The sequence below is a fragment of the Meles meles genome, chromosome 18 (genome assembly GCF_922984935.1).
Source record: "Meles meles chromosome 18, mMelMel3.1 paternal haplotype, whole genome shotgun sequence".
Classification (NCBI taxonomy): Eukaryota; Metazoa; Chordata; class Mammalia; order Carnivora; family Mustelidae; genus Meles; species Meles meles.
Window position 1 is genome coordinate 1,096,242 of NC_060083.1, and position 25,829 is coordinate 1,122,070.

General features: G+C 59.3%; 1 protein-coding gene across 1 annotated transcript; it reads right to left on the reverse strand.

Annotated features, from left to right (window-relative positions):
• Positions 1–2: 2 nt before the first annotated feature.
• LOC123928746 (GRB2 related adaptor protein) lies at positions 3–23,834 on the reverse strand. The gene is made up of 5 exons (XM_045983736.1): positions 23,353–23,834; positions 16,504–16,601; positions 12,006–12,128; positions 3,335–3,503; positions 3–1,460 (listed from the first exon to the last, which is right to left on the reverse strand). Exons 1-5 carry the CDS (start codon positions 23,779–23,781, stop codon positions 1,275–1,277), a joined length of 1,005 nt encoding a protein of 334 aa, XP_045839692.1. The 5' UTR covers positions 23,782–23,834; the 3' UTR covers positions 3–1,274.
• Between the last annotated feature and the right edge of the window lie 1,995 nt (positions 23,835–25,829).

The window sequence follows — 25,829 nt, forward strand, 5'->3', positions numbered from 1 at the left end:
ACTCGTTGTACTGTTTTTATTTTGAAAACACGGGCCCGGATCAGGAGCAGCTCAGGACTTGATCGACTTGGTCGCTGGCCAGCCCGGGCAGAGGACGAGGCTACGGCCCCCTCCCTGGGCTCTTGCCCCCACCCCCCTGCTCCCTGCTGCCAGGAGGTCTACTTCTCCCTCCCTCCCCTCTCACTGCCCCTTCCAGCACCAGCCTGGCATCCCAAGCGCTTCACGAGTCTCCCTCATTCTTCCTGCTCCCAAAGGTGCCGAGACCCCAGGCAGGTGGCCCTCGCTCCTGCTGCTGGTTGCCCGTTCTGTGTGGACATCCTGCCTTTCCTCAAGCCAGGGAACCCCTCCAGATGTGAGAACTCCCGGTCCAGCCGCGGCCCTGACTTCCCGCCTGTGGTTTCCCACCTGTGGCCTGCGGTTTCCCTAAGTTCCGGGGCCCTGGTCTGTGCAGAGTTGGGACCCCGGGGAACAAGAGCCAGGGCGGGCAGGTCCTCCAAGGATCCGTGCCCCGGGCCTGCCCCGCGGAGCTTGTCCGTCGTGTCGGGGCTGCGGAAGAGGAGCGGCTCCCTCTGTGTCCATCACTGCGTACCTCCTGAGGGCCTGCAGCGCCTCTCCCAAGTGTCCGTGGTGAGGCAGGGGTGTGGGACACCCAAGTGGAGCCCCAAGTTTCATGGGGCTGCCGAGAAGTCAGTCTCCACCTGGAGTCAGTCCCTCGGTCCAGATTAACAGGTGTGCAGCCCCTGTCCTATCTCCCTCCTCACTAAGCCAGCTTCCCAGTAGCCAGCACCCCTCAAAGGGGCCATCTGGGGGGGGCAGGCAGGCCCAGCAGATGGTCAGCCCAAGATGAACCCATCCAACATTTGCATGGTTCCTTGGGCAGAGTCCCCAAATTCCTGCAACATAGGAGTCCTCGAGTCTCCCTGAGTTTGGGGCCATTGTTGGTGGGAGGTTGGGGGGCTTCTGCGCCCCTGCCCCAGGGCACCCTGCAGCTGGTGGCCAGTGGGAAGAGGCCAGCGGGAAGCCCTGGGAGCTCACCTTGCCTGGTGGGCACCGAATATCACAGCGGCGGTTCTTGGGCCCCGGGGCCCGTCCCAGTTTGTACAAAGCAGTGGGCGCCCGGGCCCGGCAGGGACGAGGTCCATGTTCTGGTCCAAGACCCTCGGCTGAGCCCCGTGGGACCCAGGGACGGGGCGTCCATGTCTTCTCTCTGGAGCTCAGTGTCTGGTGGATGGATGGACTGCAGGCTCTGTCCCCGCCCCCGGGCCGCACCCCGGTCACAGCTGCACCGGCTGGACGTAGCTCCGAGGGAAGAACCCAATGCGTCCGCACAACCGGCCCCGCCACCAGTGGGGGTCGAGGTGCTCCAGGACCTCGATGATGTCCCCGCGGTGGAAGCTGAGCTGTGAGGAGTCCTGGGCCGAGAAGTCAAACTGGGCCTGGGCAAAGCAGGCCTGGGGGACCTGTGCGGGGAGGAGGTGGTTAGTGGGGAATTTTCAGGAGGCCCCAACAAGAGAAGTGATGGGCTTCAGGTGGGGGAGGGCAGAATTGAACTTGAATTTGCTTCTCACTCTGGATCCAGATAGACGGCCCCGCAACCCCATGAGCCCCCAGCCGCCTGTCCCTGACTGTCTGCAGCGCAGAGACTGTGTCTGCACAGAGCCCCAGGACTGTCTGGTCCCAGGAGCAGGCCCTACAAACTGTAAAGTGCCGGCAGCTGAGAACAGAGTTGGCTGCTGTTGCCCTTCCCCGGGTTTTGGGAGAGGATATCGCTCACAGCTGCCCCCAGCTCTCAGGCCTGGGTTCCTGTCCTATCTACACCCCAAGGCGACCTGGGATAAGACTCTGCCCTCGTAGGACTCAGTTTCCCCAAACTGCAAATAGCAGCGGCACAAACTCTCTGCAGGCATGTCGGCCTGGCGCCCTGACGGTTACACCCAGTGTCCCCGCCCTGCCTGTCCCCCCAGGATCTCTGTCCTGAGCCTGTGGAATCTCATCCAGGCTGGGTGATAGGATCAGCAGACGGGCTCTAATGAGCGGTTCTCTGCCCAGGAAGGAGGAGGCGGTAGCATGGGTCCTAGGGGACTGAGCCAGTTCTGGAATGATCCCACAGGGTGGGTGACCCCAGAGCCTAGGCTGGAGGAAAGCAGTGGGCGTGGGGAGCCCTCAGGCAGAGTTGCTCCCCGTCCCCGCCCCCCACCCCTGGCCAGCTCTATCCAACTCTGCCGCATTCTTCAGAAGCAGATCTGGCCCAGGCAGTGGAGGGGAGAGGATGGAGATCGGGGACAGGCCTAGCAGGGGAACAGTTTGCTAAGACTGTGAGCTCCCAGCTAACCCAGGCCCCGCAGGTGGGGGCACTAATGGGGGTCTCCCAAGGCATGCTTTGACTCTCCTGGCACATGAGGCCCTAGGGCTCATTATCTTGGACAGTGGGGAAACTGAGGCCCAGTTGAGGACTGAACTGACCCTGAGGTCACACGTGCTGGGGGTCTAGGAACAGGCAGGACTAGAGCCTCTCTGGGGCAGCCCTGCATCCCCTCCCCAGGATTTGCACTCTGGACCCTCTGCAGAGCTCACGCTCCTGTGGGCCGTCCTAGGGTCCTGATCTCTAGCCCCAGGCCTTGCCGACACCCCCCTCCCGAAGAAAACAGCACTTGTCGGGGCTAATAACCGCGTTGGCTGCTGTCATCATTCTAATCACACCCTGAGCCCGGCCAGCACGTCGTCGCCCGCGAACTCTCCTCGCACTGCCCCACCCCATCCAAGGCCGCCTCCTGGGGGCAGTCTTGGCGAGCCTCAGTTTCTTCACCCGTGCAATGGCGACGATGAGGCCCCCAGCGGACTCAGGAGGGTCGGCAGGGTGTCAGGACCCTCGTGCATTCAGAAGGCACAGAGGACCTGTGACCAGGCACGGCGCCGGGATCTGAGCGCAAGCCAGACACGGGGCGCCCCCTGCAATGTCCACTCTGCTCCTTCCCTTTCTTTCCCTCTGCGTTTCCACCCTTGCTTGTCCTCCCACGGCGCCCCCAGGACAGGACCTCAGAGCCTGGCGGGCCCCCTCCTCTCGGGACAGGTGCTGCGGGGAGGAAGGGAGGCCACGCCCAGGCCACGCCCATGCCCCGCCCCGCAGGAGGCCCCGCCCCGCAGGAGGCCCCGCCCCGCAGGAGGCCCCGCCCCGCAGGAGGCCCCGCCCCGCAGGAGGCCCCGCCCCGCAGGAGGCCCCGCCCCGCAGGAGGCCCCGCCCCGCAGGAGGCCCCGCCCCGCAGGAGGCCCCGCCCCGCAGGTGGCCCCGCCACGGCAGGTGGCCGGGTCCCCGCGGAGCCGCCCGCCCGCCCACCTTGAGCGGGGGCTCCTCGTCCCGCAGGAAGACCTGGCGCTGCTTGGCGATGGTGGTGGTGCGGTAGAAGTCCACCAGCTCGTTCAGGGAGTTGAACTTCTCTTCCCACAGGAAGTACTTCCCAGAGGCCTCGCGCAGCACCTTGAAATGCTGCACCTGGTCGCCGTAGCTGGGGGAGAGGAGCCGCCTGAGCCGGGTCCCCGGGAGGGGGGTGGCCCCGTCCCCGCCCGCCCCGGGCCTCCCTCCTCGCCCTCACCGGGAAGCTGGCCTCTCTGGCTCCCGGTGGCACCTGCGGGGGGGAGAAGCGGCAGGGCCCCGGCCCGCGGACCCGGCCCCCGGGAAGACCTGGCGACTCCCGCGGCCGTGGGGTATGCAGTTACGGGTGTGGGCGCTGGAACAGGCCCCTCGGCCGCTGTGCGACCTTGGGCCAATCACTGAACCTGTCTAAACCTCAGCTTCTTCGTAACGGTCGTGACTCCCTTCCGACAAGTGTTCGGAAATGCTGCTGTGGTTGACTGGCAGCCCCAAACGGGCTCCTCCGAGGTGGCCGGACAGTTCCCGCTCCCCCAGCCGCGACATCCTCCCCATCCCTCTCCCCGCCTCGCAGTCCCCGCTGAGCAATGAGTCCTAAGGCCATCCTGACTCAGACAAAGCCTGCCCGCGTATTGGGTGCTTCATGTCTCGTCCTGCCCCTACCTCAAGAACCATCTATGGCTCCCCATTGCTCTCCGGATAAAATCTTAACAACTCGGACTCAAGATCTGGCTCCTTACTGTGCCTGATTTCCTTCATACGCTTCATACACTCTCTCCCCGCACGCCTCATGTCCCATGCCAGGACAGGCCATGACAGATTGGGACCGGGGTGGTGCCGGCCTGGGGTCTGACAAAGGGCAGCACAAACCACTATGATTCCCCTCACTGCTGCGGAAGTGGCCGGGGCCCACCGCATGGCCCAGGAGGTGCAAATCGGGGCCTTTGCACAGTGGGGAAACTGACATTCCGAGTGCAAACCGTGACCTTCCCAGGGTCCCATGGCAGCGAAGCCAGAGCTGGGGCCTCATGTCAAGTGTCATTCTAGCACACTCCCCTGTTCTCACCGTTTAACAATAGGAATAATAATTATCCCAATTGTATTGATAATATGCCAGACCTTGTCATCCCAAGTCCAGGACTACTCCCTGGGCTGCAGTCCCCAGGAGCCCTTCCCTCTCTCAGCCTCTGTGCCTGGCCAAATCACAACCACCCTTCCTGTCTCTGGTCAGCTCACCTGGGCCTCAGCGTCCTCACCTGCCCAAGGAGGGGGTGAGGGGGAGACTGCGGGCAGCTGCAGGGAGAACACAGTAGACCCTCAGTTCCCCAGCAGGAAGAAGCTGGTTCAGGGAGCTGAGAGCCCAGGAAGCCTGGGGCCAGTGGGCATGCGCTGGGGACACAGGCTGGCCACTGGGCAGGCACTGGCCCCTTGGCCACCAGAGCGACTCTGCTCTCATTTTGTGTAAGACTAGGTGGGAACCAAACAGTGGCATGGAGACTTGATAGTAAAAAGGCAAAAGCACCTCCTGCGTTCTAAATTTAGATCTTGTTTTGTCAGCCAGGGTGTACCTGCAGCTCGGGTTCCTCCGGGCCCACAGTCCAGGGTCCTGTAGGGCCCGAATAGGAGCAGGGAACCGTCACCCGCAGCCCCACGGGCCACCCACCGTTTCATCCCTGCCTGTCGTTCACCTCCTCCACCTGTCAGCCCTGGAGCTGGTGAACTGCTTTGTTAAAGGTTTAAGATTAAAGCTTGAAGACAAAGAATTGTTCAAGGTATGTGTTTGGGGGGGAGGGAGGGGCAAAGTGGGATGCCCCCACCTTCCCATGTTAAGGGTCCAAACCACATAGAACCCCTCTCTCTCCACTCAGACGTATCTCTTCTCCAGGCCTTTGCATACATGATTCTCTCTAAAGCCTTCTCCAGTTAAACTCCTACTCATACTTCAAAGCCCAGGTAAAATGGCCCAGCTCAGAGGCAGAGGTCTTCTTGGGTATCTCAGACCCTCATACAGCCTTCTCCTTCCAACCCACTTCTCTTAATGGCTTGCACGGAAAAGGTAGGGAGGCAGGACTAGGCCCCGAGGGTCTAGCCCAGTTGGGAAAGGCTGGACTTGGGGAATGCAGAGTCATGGCCCAAGGCTTAAGTGCTCATCTGGGTGGTTTGTTCCTGAAAACCCTCTCCTGTTTGCTCTGAACCGTGATCCAGCCCTCCAGGGGTCCTGAAATAGACCTGACCCTCTAAGACATGTCCCGATCTCGGGGCAGCTTAGCTCCAAAGGGAGCCAGTTCCCCCGCCCCAGGAGGCTCTGGGACCAAGTGGAGCAAAGATCCCAAACCTGAGACAGAGCCGCCCATGTGCTGTCAGCGAGCATTGTTCCCAGCTGACTAAGCGGCTGCCGCTGTGAGCCCGGCGACACGCAGGTCTGTGTTCCTGGGACGGAACTAGGGCGGGCAGGCGGAGGGTGCTTCCTGCCCTGTCTGGCCTGCCACAGCCTCCCAGAGGCCACTCACTTTCCTTGAGGCACCGCTGAGCCCGATGGCTCCCGGGTGCCCTGTCCCAGCAAGATCGGGGCGGCCCCAGCCCCTAGACTTTGGCGGGGGTGCACGGGGAGGAGTGTCTCTCAACCAAAGGCTGCGCAAGTGAGAAGCCGGGAAACCAGGGACCCCAAGGACTCCGTGTCTCGGCCACCCAGTGCAGAGGCAGAAGGCTCTGACTCTGGGCGGTCCCCAGGGAGGAGCCTGGGGCATGGGCGGCCCCTCCCCTTCGGGTGAGGGGGTAGAGAGACACGTGGTAGGCTTGTGAAGGAGATCTCAACCCCCAAGTGACCACCTGCAAAGGGAGCCAGAATGAAGTATTCCCTGCTCGCATCAGAGGATCAGCGAGTAGAGAACCGGAGATGAGACGGGAAAGGAGCAAGGGACCCGGGACTTCTAGAACCTTCCAATCTGAGAACTGGAGAATTCTCAAATCGGAGAAGCTTGCGTGGTCCAGCCCCCTTGCCTGTGTGTGGGCCATATCAGTGCTCAGGAACCTGGTCCCAGCTTCCTGTCCTACGGTGAGGAGAGCGGGGCCCAGAGAGGGGAGAGGCCTGCCCACGGCCGGGATCGGCCATGCTGCTGACGCTGCTCTGCGTGGAAACTGGGCGGGGCCCCTTCTGATCAGTGACCGCACCTGTCTGAGGCCAAGCAGGGCCGTCTCCATGGACGACCCTAAGGACTCAGCATCTGGGGCAGCCACCCACCCCCAGCCAGCTGATCTGCGGCCTCATGGCGTCCCTGCTTGTGATTTTCCCAGGAGCACTGTCCCTTCACTCTGCCTGGTCTTGGCCTTAGCCATCCTTTAAGGCAGGTGGTCTGAGAGCCCCTTAGACCCTCTGCGGGCTCTCCAGACCTCAAACCCTCACTCCCAGGCCCTGGGGAGCTGCAGGGCACAGAGGGGGACCCACATCTGTGTCCAGATGAGCCCTGACGCCCTGCTGGGTGAGCCCTCCTGAGCTGGAGGAGGAAAGGGCAGCCAGCATAGGGATCGAAGCCTGGGGGAGGCCAGGAGAGGGGAGCTGGTCCCCTACAGCGGGCCAGTGCCTGGGAGGTTCGTGTGTGTGTCCTGGCCTGCGTGCCCCATGTGTCTGTCGGAGTGTGTGTCTGAGTGTGTGTGTGTGTGTGTGTGTTGGGAGGTCCTCTCTCTCTCTGCCACACACAGGTGACAACACCTGTGTGTCCCTTTCTTCACGGCCATGGGTGTGTTTGTCTCTGTGTGTGACCCCCGCAGCCACCTACCCAGGGGCAGAGGGGAAGGGCCTGGCCTCTGGGCTGTCCCTCAAGGACCAAGCGAGGCCCGATGCTAGCGGCAGCCTGTCCTGCCCAGCAGGTTTTTCCGGCCTGGTGGCGATGGCCAGGCAGCTAAGGGGACGGTGACAGCACAGGGAGGATAAAGAAGGCTGGGGTAAGGTCAGGAGGCCCAGGACTGCCCCAGCTAGGGCCTGTGGTGGGCCCTCCTGGGCGGAGGCCTGGGTGCTAACTGTCCACGGGGTGGTCTCCACGAGCATGGCCCTTCTAACCTCTGCTTTCCCAACTGTGACCAGGGCTGGAGTGGGGGAGGGATACTTAGGAGTGCAGCCGGTGTGGAATGGGATCACAGTGACCTTGGCAGGGACTCATGGATCGTCAGGATTCAGGAAAGGAGGATGGAAGGTAGAAGGGGTCTGCCCAGGCACAGAAGGTCAATGGGCACTTGCTCTGTTCTTCCTTGCTGTGTGACCTTGGGTAAGTTACTGCACCTCTCTGAGCTACAGCTGCCTGCCAGCCAGGCTTCTGGGGACGGCTTCCTCTCCCTCTCGGTGTCTGCCTGCCTCATGGAGCGCCCTCCACCTTCTGCCTGTCCTCTGTCCTGCTTCATTTCCCCAAGAGCCTTTAGCATCTCCCAAGATTTCCTATAATCTGCTAATTGTTTCTTGTCTGTCACCTCAGTGGAAACAAGTGCCTAAAGAACGGGGAGCTTGGTCCTATTTTGTTCACGGCTGCATCTCCAGCACCCGGGACAAGGTCTGGTGCACAGTGGGTACTCCGTGGCCAGAGCAAACACACGTGCATTGACTCCAGGGCACCTCCGGCCTGAAAGGCACCCGGGAACCAGCCGCCATTCACAGCAGAAGAGCCTGGAAGGGAGCGTGGGGCAAAAGTCACACAGAGCAGGCATCGCGCCCCAGCCTCGGTCCCCGGTCTGCTGGCTGTGCGCTCAGATGTGCCCCTGCAGCCGGAGGGGAAAGAGCCACGTAAAGGGCACCAGCGTGGCCACTATCCTCCATGGCGCAGCCCGAGGCCCATAAACCCCACCTCCGACAGCCTTACGGGGCTTGGCATGAGCATGTGGGAGATGCCACGTGTCGTGGGGTCAGAGTCCCCAAAAGCCAAGTCAGCGAGGGCAGAAATTTCACGCGTGAATCTGCACAGCTGTCACTTTTCTGGACGGCCACCGGGTCCCCGGACCTTGTGACACCCGGGGTTACTGCCTCTACGTTGTGGATGAAAACATGACCGCCAAAAGAAAGCCGGGACCTGCCTTGCGGCAAGTTCTGAGTTAAGTCAGGACGAGAACTGGGTCCCCTGCCACTCCGAGTCCCTGCCCGTTTCAGAAGAGCCCTGGATTCGTGGGACAGGGCGCTGGGAGGCACCGTGTGGCCCTTACAGGGAAACACAAGACAACTACTGTCACTTGGCACTTTCGGAGCACTTCCCATGGGCTAGGCGGCATCTAAGCACGTGACACGGATGTCCACTTTATAGATGAGGAAACTGAGGCTCAGAAGGGAATTTGCCCAGCGTTAGGCAGGTAGGAGGTATCAGAGCTGAGATTCTTGCTCAAAGGCCCACACTCGTGGCCATATACGCCCTCTGAGTCCGTTCCCTACTCTAACCCCTGCCCAGTGGTCTTCCAAGGGCCGTGAAACACCCCCGTGAGAGACAATGGACCAAGAACGGAGCAGGACCTGAGTGGGGTCCCGGCTCCACTGGGACGAAACCAGCGGCGGACGCCGCCCCCTGGTGGCCTCGTGCGCAAACTACAGCTGACCCAGGAAGCGCTTGCGGGTTCTGCCCTGGGCCGGGGGGCTTGGCCAGGCGGGATACCTTGGGGGAGGCACCAAGGGGCATGAACCAGCATTTCTCCGAAGGACACGCCCAGACCTCTTCCCAGGACACTGGCGCTGGGTCCCCTGCTCACCAGTGCTCACTGCATCCCATGAAGGCCTGTGGCCCTCCTGCTCAAACTTGTGGCTGCCCAAACCCACTCCCGCTGTCCCAACTCCGGACCGTTGCCCGTGTGGGTCCCTGTGCCTGCATTCCGTCCGCAATCTTCGTGCGCCAAACTCCTACTCAGGCTTCAGGGCCCAGCTCAGATGTCGCCCCTCACCGGGTGTCCCCGTCACCGAAGCCCCCTTATTTCTGCATTCATCGTGGAGCCCCTGGGCCAGGCCGCGCCTGCTCTGCCAGCACCCTTGGTTTGAGCCCTTTCCCTGATCCGCTCTGTGGCGCGCACACGCACACACACACGCACGCACACACCCCAGGTTGAGGTGTTCGGGTCGGAAGCGGGGCCTGCGCACGGCCGGGGCTGCATGTACCGAGAAGCGCTGGAAGACGGCAGGGCACAGGGCCTTAACGCTGGAAGTCCAGGGCGGGGATCTGATCGCCGAGGAGGGAGAGGGATGCGGGCGCTGCTGGGGGCTGGTCGCGAGGGCCACCCCCTCCCCTCAGCTAGGGCCGCAGAAGCTATCCCAGGGACTCCCCTGTGCCCCTGCTTTGCTGGGTGATCTTGGACGTGGGATTCGGCACCCGGCGCTGGCCCAGCCCACCTGGTGGGCTCCGTTCCCAGACGACCAGGCCCTTGGACAGCAGCACATGGACAATTGCCGTTTCCTGCTTTTGCAGGGACCCAAGAGGGAAGTGGGGGCTGGGCTGTGGAGGTGGGAGTGTGATGGGGAGCGGGGCGTGGGGAAGGGAGTTACTCCAGGTGTCCACAACCATGGGCAGGGTGGGTCAGGACCAAGACCTCGCAGCATCTCTCGCACACGTACACACCGATGATGCTCCCATTTTTAAGATGCGAAGATACAGGCTGAAGTGGGGCCAGAGCCATTCCCATCCCCTAGGGTAAGCGGCCTGTTCCCCCGAGGTGGGTGTTGGGGGAGGGAAGGGGAAAGAGCCACAGCTGTCTGCAGAGTTTGGAGGGCATCGGGTAAGTGCTGTGACCTCTCATGACGCCGGGTCATTTTTACAACCTCCCCCCGCCCACCGGCAGCTTTCTTGACCACCGCAGTCTGCCCCACGTGGGTGCCCCAGGCCCAGACGGGGAGCTCACCACCACACAGCGTGCAGATCGCGCTCCACCGTCAGAAACAGAAACGGACCAGCGCCCGTCGCACCAGTCACAGAGCTCGCCCCAGGGTCTGGAGGAGCCTGGAAGACACTACCTCCTCAGCCCCAGCCCCTGCATTAACCATCAAAGGGGTCCTGTGTCATTTATCCTTTGGACAATCAAGCCATCGGCTGCGGACCAACTCCATCCTAGGAAATGGACTCTGAGCAGCCACACCGCCAGGTTCCAGGGTCCAGCACCTCTGCCTCCTTCCAGCTGCAAGCCTGCCGCCCCAAGACCGCTGTCCGTGACAGCGAGCGCCTCCTCTGTGCAGGCTCTGTGCCCACTGCCCATGGAGACCCTAACTGTTGGTATGGACGTCGGCCTGACATCACAGATCCACGGCACTCCCTGACCTGGCTACTTTTCATGCCTTCAGCCCCCACCAGCGTCCGAGATACCATCACCTCCTGCCTGGCTCCTCACTGGCCGACCATCCTTCCTCCTCATAGCAGCCAGAGGGATCTGCTGAGAAATGGAAGCCAGTCACATCTCCCCCTGCTCCAGACCCTCCGTGGATCCCTATTGCTCGGAGGGAAAACTCCACCTCCTTGTCAGGATCACCCACCCCTCTCACCCAGCTTCTCTGCTCCAATCACGCCACCTCCTGTGGATGCCAACATGCCCCCAGTGCATCCTGCCCCAGGGCCTTTGCATTTGCTGTTCTGTCTGCCTAGAAGTCTCTCCTTCCAGATCCTCATTCCCGGAGACCTGGGCGGCCTCTGCTTCCAGTTCAGATCTTTGTTCAAAGGCCTCTCCTCAGAGCGACCGTCTCTGACCACCTTGACTCCTGCTGGATGCCTTGTTCACTGTCTGTCTCCCCCGCTAGGACAGAAATTCATAAGGGCAATTGTCACTGCATTTCCCCAGCCTCTAGAACAGCCTGGCCCATGACATGAAGCTTAGTAAATAATCCGTGAATTTCTGTCTCTGCACCCTACTATTCCAGGCACTGAGAACAGGAAAGACTCTGACTGCCATTCCTGTTTTCTACCTTCCAGCCCGGGTTCCGCCATTTCCCCAGTTGAGGCCTTTAGGATTGGGTTCCGCAGCACCCAGAGGCTGCCTCATCATGCCCGAGGGGCTGCCCGTCACAAAGCCACACCCTCCCAGCACGGCCACCCCGCTTCAGCACCGGACACTCTTCTCATCACTCTACAGGTATTGACTCAAAAAATATACACATTGACTCATGTATTCCTTGTCATGACTCCTCTCACATCAGAGGAAACAGGCCCAGAGAGGTTAAGTGACTTGCCCAAGGTCACACAGCCCGGAAGTGGCAGAACGAGAACACAGACCCAGGCAGCCTGGGTGCCTAGTCCGTCATCTTATGTACGGCACCACGTGGCGGGACCCCGACTACAGCACATCCCGGACCCCTGCCCTGGGGGCCTGGGGCTCTCATGCCCTCAGCTGCTCCTTCACCTCAAACCCGGCATCCTTCTTCCTCCCCTCGGGATGAGTACTCGAGGGCTCCTTATTGCTCACAGAATACCAGCCAGACCCTCCACGCTGGCACCTGAGACCTCGCAGCGGACCCAAGCCTGCTTTCCGCCCCTGGGGTGCGTGTCCGTCCCCGACCTGCTTCCAGGCTCGGGCTGCCCCCCTCCAAGGATGCCGCCCCCTCCAGCACCGCCTGGGAGCCCACGTGCTGTGCTTCCAGACTCAGCTCCAATGCCGCCTGCGCACCCTCCCCTGCACTTCCCCGGGGGTCAGAACTCACTTCACTGAGACCGAGAACTCCCCCGGGGAGCTCTCACTCTCCCGGATCAGGAAGGCACCCAGGTGGTTCCGCTTCATCAGAATCTCTTCGGCCAGCTGCCGGGAAATCCTGCCCGAGTACCACCTGCAGAGAGAGGGGGCAGGTGAGGGCAGCGGGAAGGCCAGGCTGCCCTCTTCTCCGTGTGCCCAGCAACCGACGGGGCGGATCTTCACAGCAGTGCCGAGACACGAGAGGTATGATTGCACCCATTTCACAGCTCAGGAAGCTGAGGCAAAGAGATGCAAAGCGACAGACCCAAGGCTGCATGTGGCAGCAGGCAGGACCTGGGACCCAATCCCAGCATTTTGGCTCCCAAGCCCAAGCCTTTCCCACCATGCCAGGCAAACATCCCCTTAGGAAAAGAGATATCAAACCTTAGTGAACCTCCACCCAGCCAGCCCCAGCTGAGCTCTTCTGTTCTAGATGATAGATTCTTAAAAGTGGAAGAACAAACAAACAAACATAAAAACGGATGACAAAAGCAATAGCAGCTTTGGTCTGATGAGGAAGGATCTCTCCCTGCACCCATTTCACAGATGCACAGACGGAGGCCACCTGGATTTTTTCCCTCCCAGGTACAGGTCCCTTTTCTGGCTGACCACACAGAACTGGGAATGCAGAAGTGCCTGGCAAATGCTTAGAGTCTTGTAAGACCCCGCACTGTCCCCCCCAAACCCACTCCCCCACCCCAGTGACCGGGGACGAAAGGCCAGGACTCAGCTTCTCTGCCAGTCCTGCCCATCTTGCTGTGTGGCCCAGGCAACCCCCCAGCCTCGGTGGGTCTTGCCGCCCCTCACAGAGCCCAGGTGGTCTCTGACTGGACCCTTTATTGTGCAGATGGGGAAACCGAGGCCCAGAGCAGCCAGTGTTGCATGGGGGCACCATGGCCAAGCAGGGGCGGGGTCTAGAGACTGTTCCTTGTAAGGCTTCCTTTCCCTCTTTCGGCAAATGTTTCCTGCGTCTGAGCTTGGCACCGGGGGCGGATGTGAGGTGGGACTTTTCCTGTTGTCTCAGGATGTTGCTGTCCTTGAAGCCCAGGCAGGGGTGACAGGTGCAGCGAGCGAGCGCCCCTCGGTGTCTTGCCCTGTCCCCGCTCCCCAGCATGTCGCCTGCCAAATGCGGATGCTGGGATTCTGCCCTGGGGCTTTTTTCTGGCAACTAACAAGGCCTGTGCTCAGGGTGGGCTGAGCCCCCAGAACACTGTCAGCGGATGACAGAGGGGCGGGGGGCGCAGGTGGGTGAACGTTCAGCTCCCCTGTCCCCGATGGAACATTCTGGGGAGACTGTGCTCTCTCCCCCCCATCCCCGGTGCCTGTGGCCGCCAGAGTCAGCCGTCGTGTTAACACACCCCTAATGGCCGGCTCCTTCCCGGGTCACGTCCCACTCCAAAATGAAGTCCTTGTCCTCACCCTGCGTCTCGGGCCCTGGTTCTGGGGAGCCGACACCCAGACGTGGGGACCCCGGAGCCCGTTTCATGATGGATTTCCTGGGAGGGGAGGCGGTTGCTGAGTGTGGGGGCTCGAGGCCACCATCTGGAAAGCTCAGCCCAGGTCCCTGGAGTTCGGGAGGCCGGGATGGAGGCTTCTAGGACTGAGGCTGAGCGGGGGGCCGGGGGAAGGGAGCTCCTCAACCCGGAAGCCCCCAGCAGGACACAGGAGCAGGGGCCCAGTGGGGCCCCGAGTGGGCGTTTCCCAAGGGCCTGGCTGTCTCCAAAGAACCCACAAAGCCCCACAGGAGGCGTCAGTGTGTGGGCGCCCGTCACCCTCAAAGGCTTCTGCAACCACACCCTCTGGTGGCCAGCCCTCCCCCATCGGAACAAGGCAGGGCTGGTCCTCAGGTGGCTTGAAGGACAGAGAGCAGGAGCAACGCTCCAGAAGCCCCCTGAACCCCGCTCTCTCCCCCATGCCAGGGCCAACACTTCTCAGGGCCACCTCGCATCCTCCCCCATTTCCCTGATGTGGAAACCAAGGCCCGGAGAAGGGCAGGGATCCCCCGAAAGGTTGCCCAGCCGGTCCCGAGCCTCAGACCCTCCCCCAGGGGTACCCCCTCCCCATGTCTGGGGGGCACAACCTGGAGGGGCGGTGGGGACCCACAGCACAGGGCTGCAAATCCCATGCAGACTCTTGCCGGCTGTGTGTGCCCGTCAACCTCTCTGTGCCTGTCTCCTTGTCCGGGAGACAGTGATGGTGGCCCCCGGCTTGCAGGGCCCCTGGGAGACTGGGGACCCTCAGGAACGGGCTCACACCCCTTCTCCCGCAGCACTCCCTCAGGCCCTCCCTGGCAAATTTCTACTCTAACGCCCAGGCCCAGCGAACCATGCCCTTCTTCTGGGAAGCCCTCCCTGCCGCCCACTGGCGCACGGCTGGGTGGGTGTCTCTGGGGCATCTGGTCCCCTGGCCAGGCCGGGGAGACAGTGAGTACTCAGGGAGGGAGCGGGGCTGATGTAGGCCGAGTGAGGCCTTCTGGGACCCCAGCTCTCCGCCCCCACACACCCTGGGGCCTGACCGGCTGAGTCAGATGCTAAGCTGGGGCTCCCCCCCACCGCCCCGCTATTTCGGGGCCGAGGTTAGCAGACAAGGCACCCGGGCGTGGCCTCTGACGGGTTGGTCAGGGGCCTGAGCTCTGTCCTTGCTCCGTCCCAGACACCAGTGACCAGAACTGACCCCAGGGACCCTCCACCGCTTCCTATGGGAGGAGTCTGGTCTCAACCCCCAGCAGCGTCCAAGCCCTGGCCTTGTGCTGATATCTGCTCAAGGCTTCCCAGCAGCTGTGGGACTTCTGGGCTTCCGGCCTTGGCCGGGACACTTCCTGCCCCTGGAAATGTCAGGTCTTCCTGACACCACCCCACCCCCGCCTGCGGGGATCTCTCTGCCTGTGGTTGCTCCCGGGGCGCCGGCGTCTCTCCCTGTCTCTCCCTGTCTCTCCGCTCGCGCCCTCCCTGTATGGACAGAAAGGCCGTAAAAGGCCAAAGGGGCAGACCCCTGACCCTGTCACTCGGCGTAGCGGGCCGCTGCGGGGCCTGGATCTGGGAGCTGCAGCCCAGCACACGGGCTATGGGCGGCGGCCTCGATGTGAGAGGCCCGGGATGTCTGGAGCCCAGGCGGGGGCGGAGCGGGGGCCCCCGGTGGGATGGGGCTTCCCCAGCACAGGAAGCTGGAGGCGGGGGCGGCTTTGGAAATAACTCGAAGACAGATGAAGAGGAAACACCCCCCAGGCCCGCCCAGGCGCTGCGCCTCTTGTGGCCCCGCTCCCCAGCACACGCACACATCTCGTGGTCTCTGGCCTGTCCGCTCCAGCCGCGTGGCCGGGTCATGGTCCACATCCAACAGCCGCCCTCCCCCGCTCAGCCATCTCTGCACTCCCCACCACCCCAGGCCTGCCATCTGAGGCCCTCCTGGTGGTCCCACGGCCATGGGTTTGCCCTCATCGTCCTCCTTGTCCCCTCTCCCAGGAATGCCTTTCTCCTTTTCTACCTGGCTAACTCCTACGCACCCTTCAAAACCTCATTCGGTGCTACCTCTTCTGAGAACCCTTCCCCAGTGACCTCAGGGCGGACTGTGTTCCTCTCTTGTACTTTCTTTACGTCCCGTCTCTCTCCGGGATGGGGCTGTTCAGACTCCAGCCGCTTCTCCTGTGTCTCCAACATCACCTGGTCGACCCCCCCTCCCCCCCCCGCCCCGGGGCCGTGGCTAGTGTTTGATGAATGACTGAGTGAGAGACAGAAGATCTAGTTGGTTTTTCCACAGGTTCTTGGCCACCGGGGCCTGTTCTGGGACCGGGCTCTGCCCCGGCCATTCCCAGAGCTGCGGGCTGGGATACCACCTGCTGTGAGCCGGATGGGGCCTTCCCTAGGCCCCACACATGACTCCTACTCTGCCTCAGTCCCAGGGCATTGGTCTGTAGGCAGTGTTCAGCTCCCCCCCAAACCCCAAAGGCAGGACCGACAGGATCTGCTTCCCGCCCCTGCCCGCCCCCCCGTTGCCCCTCCCTTGTCCCCCTCACTCATCCTCACACAGGCTGAGCCAGCCTCCTAGAGAGAGCTCTAGAATCCTCTGCAGATTGAAGCCTCGGCCCTCCTTGTGTTACAGATAGGGAAACTGAGGCCCAGAGTGACCACACGGCAGGCAGAAGCCCAGCCAGGCCAGAGCCGGGGGCCCTGTCCCTCCAGGACCCTCCTGGATGTTCCCCGGTGTCGCAGATCCTCAGGCTTGTGGCCTGGACCGGCCCTGACTCTGCCCCCATCTGGTACTCCCATCTCTGTCCCCTGCCCCTGCTCAGGGTAGAGACGGGGGCCCCAGGCAGATGAGTGGAAGCGGGGCGAGGAGTCCCCATGCCTAAGGGGTGCACCAGGACCGAGCTTTTCCGGCAGCTCGGCTCAGCCTGGGCCAGGCCAGGTGGGGACGCTGGGCTGCAGGGGTTGGGATGGGGGAGCCCCTAGGATAGAGATACAGCCACTCACGGGTGAGGCTTGACGCGGATGTAGTTCTTGGGAATAAAGCCCTCAGCGCCTCGGAGCTCGGCCTTGTACCAGTTCTGGTCGTCTTCCATGTTCAGGATCTGCGGGCAGTCGAGACACGGTCACTCGGGCAGCAGCCACCTGCTAAGGTCCTGTTGTTCAGGGACCCCAGATAGGGGGTCCCAGGACCCATTTCACCGAGGAGGGCTGGGAACCTGCCCAGGTTCACAAGGGCCCAGTCTGATGTCACAGGCCTGTCCCCAGGAGGGTCACAGACTCCCCAGGCTGGACAGTTGGGGACCCAGAGTGTGGGTCAGTGGGTTGAACGTAGGGGGGGCTGGAGCTGGACTCTCAGGATCTGTCCCCCCAGAGCCCTGGCAGACCATGCAGTCTTGGGGAGGCAGGAACCCCGGGGTGCCTCAGTTCCCGAGCTGTCCCCCGAGCATGGGGACGCCACAGCATCTGTATGCCATGCACTGAGCCGTGGGGTGGAGGTCTGAGGTCCCCCGGGAGGTCGGGGAATCCCAGCCCGAGCTCGGCTCCTCCTGATGGTTCACCAGGGGTCACTTGCCTTTAAACAGCCCCTATAATCTGAGTTCACGGGTGTCATTTCGGGGCGGTGGGGATTCAGGCACCAGTGAGCAGATGAGGGAGGCCTCTGGGCTATGATGAGGCCGCGGCCCGGCCTGCTCAAGTCACATGGGCCCCTTGTCCATGGCGTGAGGCCTCTGCAGCCCCACAGGTGGGCCGAGAGGAACTGAAACAGCCGAGTGGGGGTGAGTGTTGCCGTGGCTGAGCGACCAAGCGGCCGCAGGGAGGAACGGGCCGGGCCTGGGGAGTGGGTACAGCATGAACCCTGGGGTTCCTTCCTCCTTCCCCTGGACCAGCCTCCCACATGGGACAGCTCGTCACCAAAGGCTGCAGATGAGGCTTGTGATGCCCAGAGGAGGCAGAGCGTGTACAGCAAGCCAGCAGCCTGGGGTCTGGGTTTCTTGACTCAGCTGCTCTAGGGCAGACCATGGCCCACGGGATTTTAACCCCACTCCACTCCCCGCTTGTGTCCAGACCCGAGGCCAGGGGAGCATCTCTCCTGTCGGTCTGGGAGCAGGTGCCCACATTGGCGCAATCCTAGTGGGTATTTATTGAGGGAAAGAAAAAAAAATCAGATATACAACAGCATCCCAAGGAGAGGGCATCGGAGGAGCAAAGGCCCAGGGGCAGGCTGACGGAAAGCCACCAGCTTAGCTCGATTTTGCCGGGAAGAGCTGAGAGTTGCTGCCTTGGGCCCAGGCCTTGCAGACAGGCACCCCCTTGTCTGTCTGCCAGGCCCCGTTGAGCTCCTTCCTTCCTGACTCTGCAGCCTGGGCAAGGTCAACAGCCCCGAGGGGGTGGACGGAAACAGGTGGCTTACTCAGGACAACTTTTGCTGAAAACAAAACAAAACAATTCTCCGACTTAATAGGACGCTTAAAACCTGTCGTCTGCCTTCCATGGACACGAGTTCAAGGACGATGCCTGGGAGCCTGGGGCTACCCTACTCTGTTTGTTGCCTTCTGACTCTCTCTGCAGTCCTGCCCTCTGTTTCTTCATCTGTGAAATGGGCACGTTCATGGCCTATGATGAATGCAGCAGTGTCTTGGAACAACTAAGTCCCCCGCGGCCGTGTGAGTGTCCTATCTCAAATAGAATCTTTGTTTTGTTTTATTTTGTTTTGTTTTCCTGCCATCCGGATCCGAGGACCCAGAAATATTCTCATTGGTTACATGAACGGAATTCTTTTTTTTTTTTTTTTAAAGATGATATTTATTTGATAGAGAGACAGAGAGAACAAGCAGAGGGAGAAGCCGGAAGAGGGAGAGGGAGAAGCAGACCACCTGTGGAGCAAAGCCCGAGGTGGGGCTCGATCTCAGGACTCTGGGATCATGACCTGAGCTGAAGGGAGACGCTTAACCAACTGAGCCACCCAGGCGCCCCAGGAACTGAATTCTTAATGTTCACGTGGTTCAAAAGCTATAAAACCCCCTGAGACATGAGAATCTGCACAAAGGAAAGGGACCAGCTCCTCCCTGGGCGAAATCTACACCTTGGGCTGCCCCCAAGCCTTTTTTCCCACTGCGCCCTCCACCTGGGAGGCTCTCGGGGACCATGTTAGGGGGCTCAGGGTCGACTGCCCTAGGTCAGAGGTGCCACTGACTTCCCTCTGGAGATGCCAAGGAGGCTGTGGGCTCCCTGGGTCTGGGTCTTGGAGGCCAGGTCATCCACCGAGAGATGGGGGTGAAGCCACCAGCTACGTCCCTCCTCCAGCTGGGAGCAGTGGGGTCCTGTGTCCCCAGAGGTGACTGAGCCGTATGTCCACTGGGGGCCATTTGTCCAGAGCGGGTGCACCTGCCACCCAGACCTCCTCCAACATCGGAGCTCGGACTTACTGGTCCATGCGGGCTCGGGTGGGCTGGGATCCGCCCGCGGGCCCTGCTGTGACGGGTCCGGCCTACAGGGGTGCGCGGGAAACACCCCCAGAAGAGTGAAGGGCTGAGACCGGGAGGAAGGCCTCACCCGACCCCGGCCCGGCCGGCCCAGCCCCGTCACGGGACCGCGGACCCACACGCTGGAGCCTGGCCAGGGAGAAGAGGGGACACAGCGTGACATCCCAGTCACGTTTTTACTGTCATACAGAGAGAGGCTTCACAGGAGTAAGACGGCTGCAGCATCTCGGGGACAAAATTTAAGGGGACGTCAAGAAACTCAGGCATCAAGATAAAGAATATTTTAAGACAAGATGTTAAAAAAAATCAAATCAGGAGCACCTGAGTGGCTCAGTGGGTTAAGCCTCTGCCTTCAGCTCAGGTCATGATCTCAGGGTCCTGGGATCAAGCCCCGCATCGGGCTCTCTGCTCAGCGGGGAGCCTGCTTCCCTTCCTCTCTCTGCCTGCCTCTCTGCCTACTTGTGATCTCTCTCTGTCTGTCAAATAAATAAATAAAATCTTTAAAAAAATCAAATCAATGCAAAAACTGATTACGTTCATGAGTTAACAATAATGTATCAAGATCAATCCATTAACGAAACAACGGTAGGTAGGGAACTCATCGTGTAAGACGTTACCCACCGGGACGGATGGTTCCAGATCCCTTGTGCTGTATCTCCCTAATGTTTCTTCGAATCTAAAACTGTTTTGAAAATTAAAGCCTGTTCAAAAGTTAATGCAAGGGGCACCTGGGTGGCTCAGTGTGGGTTAAGCCTCTGCCCTTGGCTCAGGTCATGGTCCCAGGGTCCTCGGATCGAGCCCTGCATCAGGCTCCCTGCTCAGCAAGGAGCCTGCTTCTCCCTCTCCTCCCCACTTGTGCCCTCTCTCTGTCCAATAAATAAAATCTTAAAAGAAAAGAAAAGAAAAGAAAATGGGAATAGCTCATGGCTCACGTCTCCAAACCAACCACTGCTAGCTTTTCAGATCATTTCTTCCTAGAAAGGTCTTTTTTTGGGGGGAGGGGGGTGCAAATCCAGTGCACGATGGGCAGTTTCCCTTCCACAAAATTCATCCCTCCACAAAATGAATACCTATTGATTATCTGTGTAGAGTTGACCCTCCGTGTGGATACGTTTGCATTCTGCTTTTTGCCATTGCATCATGAGATTTTTTATGCCATTAAATGCCCTCCCCAAATAGCATTTCCAGGGCTGTACGGTATTTGATACCATCCCTAGGTGGGCAGTCTAGGTTGATTTCACACTGCAAACTTGTACCCGATTCCCCACCCCTCTCCTGCTTCATTCTTCCCCAAGCACTGTCTCTGCCTGGCAAATTCTGTATGTAACTTATTAATCTGGTTTGTGGCCCTCGTCTGCTACCAGAATCTCAGCTTCCTGAGAAGTAACTGTGCCCGTTTTCTCCTTGCTGAGTTGCCACTACCTAGCAGAGGGCTGCGGACACACTGAATGTTCCCCGAGTCCCCGTGAGAGAACACACAGGCATCTCTGACCGTATCTCAGTTTCCCAGAGGCAGAATTTCTGGGTCATAGGGCATGGAGAGTCTTACGACTTTTTATATGTTCCCCAAGTTCCCTGCAGAATGACTGCGTCACTTTACCTGTCCACCACTCCCCTGTAAAAGTGCACATTTTCCCACACCCTCAATAACCTGGGAGATTCTTTTTAAAATAAAATTTTGCTGATATGGCAAATGGAAAACAATTACTTGCTTTAAGTTGCACGGTTTTTGTTATTGGTGAAATTGGACACTTACTCGCTTACGTTGCTTCTTTGGCAATTTCCCTGTTCATATCTTTGCCCACTTTTCTAGTACACTGTTTGTGATTTTCTTATTGATTTATAAGAGCTCTTTACATATTAAGGACATTAATATTTTGTCATGACTTCTTTTCTTAGTTTAGACATCTTCATTTCTTACCTAGTAGACTACAAGAGTCCCTCTATGCTTCCATTCCTGCCAATCTGTTATCTTTTGGAAATATAAATCTGATCGTGTTTTTTCCTCCAGTAAAAACTTTCAGTGAGTACACCTCAAATTTGGAATGAAATACAAATCTTTCACAAGCCCTGATGCCTGCCTACCTCCCAACATCATCCTTACCCCCTCGTTCTCACTCACTGCTCTTTAGCCACAGAACTTTCAACTCTTCAAACACACTAATATGGTCCTACCACAGGGCCTTTGCACCAACTGTTTTCTGCCCCACACCTGGTGCTCTCTTCCCCCGGCTCTTTGCATGGCTGATTCCTGCTCATCCTTCAGGGCTCGGCTAAGGTGTTATCTCTCTCTCTCTCTCTTTTTTTAAAGTAAGCTTTACACCCAGTGTAGGGCTCGAATTCATGACCCTGAGAGTCTCATGCTCCATTGACTGAGCCAGGGCACTCCTAGGTCTTAACTCTTTTGAAAGACTGTCCTGACCACCCCATCTGAACCTGTCCCCCGCCCCCTCCCACTCACCGTCACTCTCATCCCATCTCCCTGTGTTGATTTCTTCAGTCCATTCATCACCGCCCTACATCACTCACTCTCTGGAATGTCAGCTCCCAGAGGTAGAGACTTTACTTGGCTCCTTGTTATAGCCCCAGCACTTAGAACAACACCTGGCACAGGGTATGTGCTCAACAGCTTGACAAATGTTTGCAGAGGGAAGAGAAGGAAGAAAAAGGCAGGTCTTGGGGCGCCTGGGTGACTCAGTGGGTTAAGCCTCTGCCTTTGGCTCGAGTCATGATCTCAAGGTCCTGGGATCGAGTCCGGCATCGGGCTCTCTACTCAGTGGGGAGCCTGCTTCCTCCTCTCTCTCTGCCTGCCTCTCTCTGCCTACTTGTGATCTCTGTCAAGTGAATAAATAAAGTCTTAAAAAAAAAAAAAAAGGCAGGTCTTCCCACCGCCTGGCATTCCTCCAACATTCTTTGAGCCTGAAGGGTCTCCTCCCCAACCCTCCCTGGTCTCTGCGGACACGAGATGCAAATCCCACTGCGAAGGATGCCCCCATTTCCGCTAACACATTAATGATTCCACCCTTCCTTCTCTCCTGCGACATTCCCCACGTTTGTTTGTTTTATTTAAGATTTTATTTATTTATTTGTCAGAGAAAGAGATCGGGAGGAGGGGCAGGCAGAGAGGAGGAAGCAGTCTTCCTGCTGAGCAAGGAGCCCAATGCAGGGCTCGATCGCAGGACCCCGGGATCATTACCTGAGCCAAAGGCAGAGGCTTAACCGACTGAGCCACCCAGGCGTCCCCCCACTCCCCATGTTGTATTAGGAGCCTAGTGTGGGCCAGGCCCTGCTTTACGTCCTGGTGTTCCGGTGTGCTCCTGGCCTCGTGAGCTCACTCCTTCCTTAGCCAGCCCCTCTGTTGGAAGCAAACGCGCTGGGAGTTGCCTAGTGCTTTAGCAAATGTTACTGGGAAACATGACTCATCTTGGGGCGGGGGTCATGGCTGCAGGAATCTGGGAGGGCAGTGGAGATGTTGTATTCTTTACACAGTTGCCTTGGGGGACCTTACCGATCCCCCCCCGACCGGTCACTCTGAGCCCCAGCTGGAGCTCGCCCCCTACCCCGTTCCTATTTCTTCATTGTCCCACTCCCCACCGGGCCCCAAATCCGAGTTTAGAGACCTCAAACTGCTCTCAAAGTAGTCAGTGAGTTCTCTGAACTAGACCCGGCTCTCACAGGATGTCTCCGGCCCTGACCGGGTGGTGCTGGTGCGAAGCCTACCCATGTCCCCCGACGGCCACATGTCCCCAGGGCCCCCAGCCAGCCGCTCACATAGGTGCCGGCACCCCGGCAGAGAGAGGAAGGGGATCCTATAAGTGGTCATGGTTCGCCCTGCGGACCATCACGCTCCTGAACCCCTACCCAGGCTGTTCAGTCTCACGGGGACAGAACAAAGTTCCAGAATCCTCCTGTGGTATGACTTTCTTTGCCCTTTCTTTCAGGCTGCTGGGAAGCTCCTTCTCTACACCGAAATCACCATTTTGTTTCACCCCCCCTCCCCCGAGTGCGTACACTTCATCCTGAAAGCTGTTCTATCGCTCCCTCCCTCCCTCTTTGCAACTGTCTTTTCAATCTCTTCCCAGGAAAACTGGGAGGCCTGGGGTTGAACAGACTCCTGCCAGGCACCATGCTAACGTCTCCTTGAATCCTCGCAACACGCCCCCACCCGTGAAGGACGGGTCATAGTTATCCCCCATTTCCGAGACGAGGCCACTGAGGCTCAGCGGAAGGAGGAAGCTTGTCCAGAATCACACAGCCAGTACCTGGAGAAGCTGGACTCTGTCTGGGGTGTCTGGGGTGGGGGGGGTGTCCTGGGCCCCTGATTCCGAACACCCTCCCAGCTCAGCCCAGCCCAGCCCAGCCCCCCTACCTTGAGCGTGTCTCCTTTGTTGAAGGCGAGCTCATCGCTCTCCGTGGCCTGGAAACTGTACAGGGCCACGGACTCCATCCCACCGTCCCCAGGCCCCGGCAGCTGGGCTCTGAGCGGGGTCGGCTCCTCCTGCTTCCTCTGCAGTCGAGGACCCGAGGACCCGTCTTCCTTTGTTTTGAGAGCGTGCTGGGCTTTTGAAGCTGCCCCTGAGGGAGGAGAAACAGGAAGCTGACATGTCACGGAGCACGGCGAGCCTGTGAGCGGCTGGGCCTCTACCTCGGACCCCCGAAGGTCAGGTAGGACTCTTGGGGAGTCCCGGGGGCCCTGGGAGTAGAGATGCGGAGGTTTCCAGAGAATGAGAGCCTTCCTGGCAGCTCGGGCAATATGTCTCATGGGCCCAAGCCACCCCCACCGGCTTGCCCTCCACATTTTCTGAACTCTGATGCCCCTCAGAACTCCCCAGCTCCTTGCCTGATGTTCAAGGCTCTTCCAAGCCACTATCCCCAACGACCAGCACTCCTCTCCAAACCCACCTTTGTTATCCCCTCGCCCTGTGAACACACACTGGGCTCCACCCTGCTCTTTCATGCCCCTGCCCTCTGCACATATGTGACCCTTCCCCTTTCTCTTCCCAGGAGACTCCTACGCATCCCTCAAAGCCCAATTCAAAAGGCGCCTCTTCCGGTTTAAACACTGGACATCCTCCGTGCGATTGAGATCCTAAGGTCAAAAAGAACTGCCAATAAGTCTTGACCTCTCGTTAGTAGGTTCGTCACGGGTCATGGTATCAGGGTAAGAATCCTGCAACAACTGTGTATTACGGGAAAGAGCATCAGTGGGTAAATGCGGTGCCCACTGAGGCACCAAACCCTGGTTCTTTCTGGGAAGGAAAGGAGACACAGACCGGGAAGGGCAAAGCAAGGAAGAGCCCCGTGGCGTTGGATGGGAACTGGATGGCTCAACGTGAAAGCATGCTGGTTTTTGTTTTTTTTTTTTCTGTAAAGGAGTTTTTCCTCCTTTGTTTATATCAATGTGGTTACATTTGGCCTTCCTGTTTTCGTCAACGGGTTCGAATCCATTACTACGATGATTGATGTGGGATGCTCAAACCGTCCCGGATTTGGCCCTTGGGACCCCTTTCAAGCTGCCTCCTTGTCCTTCTGCCAAGTGCCCGTCATTCTCTGAGCACTTCCCTTCGACCAGTATGTTCCAGGCCCGTCGAAGCCTTCTGTGTCAGCCTGGAATCAGCCGCCCCGGAGAGGAGGTTTACCCAGGATCGAGCTGGTGTTAGCCGAGAGTGTTAGTGCTTCTAGACACACTGGTGGGAAACACAGAACTGGGGGGAGACACGCACACGCACACGCACACACACGCACACTCATGTATAAATACACTCCTGTATGAACTCATTACACACGTTGATATGAAAGAGAGAGCTCATTCTAGATGAGTCTCGAGAAATGTATTTCCTGTGGACAGAGGATGTCCATATTTCTATGTTTATGTCTCTGTGTGTCTGTCTAGTTCCGGATAATAGATTAAAAACCGTGAACTCAAGCAGATATGAACCGGTGAGCGCAGGGGGAGGGTCGAAGCCTGTCCTTTGCCCTCCCCACAGCTTTGCAGAAGCTGGAAATTTTCTGTGTAGAAAGTGGATAGACTCTGTGAACTATGTGAGCGAACTAAAATTAGCTCAGAGTAAAAGGTTTATGTAAAACAAAACGAAACAAAACAAGGGGCACCTGAGTGGCTCAGTCGTTAAGCGCCTGCCTTCCGCTCAGATTGTGATCCCCGGGTCCTGGAATCGAGCCCCGCATGGGGCTCTCTGATCGGTGGGAAGCCTGCTTCTCCCTCTCCCACTCCCCCTGCTTGTGTTCCCTCTCTTGCTGTCAAATAAATAAATAAAATCTTTAAAAACGGAACAAAACAAACAAAAGTCATGGGGCAAGAAGAGGAACACGGTAGAAGCCGTGACCCGCCCTGGAGCCCCTAGGGCTTGGCCAGCTCCCCACAGCCCCTTGCCAGTCTCCCCTCCAGGCCCCTCCCTGTCTTCCGCCCAGACCCCAGCGTGACAGGATGTTACAAGGCTCTTTCCGGCTCAGTTTCAGCTGAGGTTTCAAAGCCTCAGAATGCGGCAGCCAGGGGTTGGGGGGCACCCCCTCCCCAAGCCTGAGGTGCCTCGAGGCAGGCGTGGGCAGCGTTCTCCTTAGGAAGTCGAGCATGCGTCCTCTGGGGCTTGGGAGGCCAGCCGGCTGGCTTATTTGGTATTTTTCAAAGTCTTTATTCTGTGCGAGTCACACACACAAAAAGGTGAGTGGCTCTCCGAAGGGCCCACGGATAGTATGCGGCCGGGCTGAGGGCAGGGTGTCAAGCCTGGGCAGACCTAAGCCAGGCCGGGCCATGACCCAAGTGCTGCCCGTGACCTTGACCTGGAGCCTGAGCGGCACCCAGAGTGAGCAAAGAGAGCCAGGCTGGGG

Coding starts and splice junctions, on each gene's coding strand:
- LOC123928746 (XM_045983736.1), bottom strand. CDS start 23,781: ATGTGGAGGGCAAGCCGGTGGGGGTGGCTTGGGCCCATGAGACATATT. Junction 12,129..16,503: donor ATCCGCGTCAAGCCTCACCC/GTGAGTGGCTGT, acceptor CTCTCTCTGCAG/GTGGTACTCGGGCAGGATTT. Junction 3,504..12,005: donor GAGTTCTCGGTCTCAGTGAA/GTGAGTTCTGAC, acceptor CCTCTCCCCCAG/CTACGGCGACCAGGTGCAGC.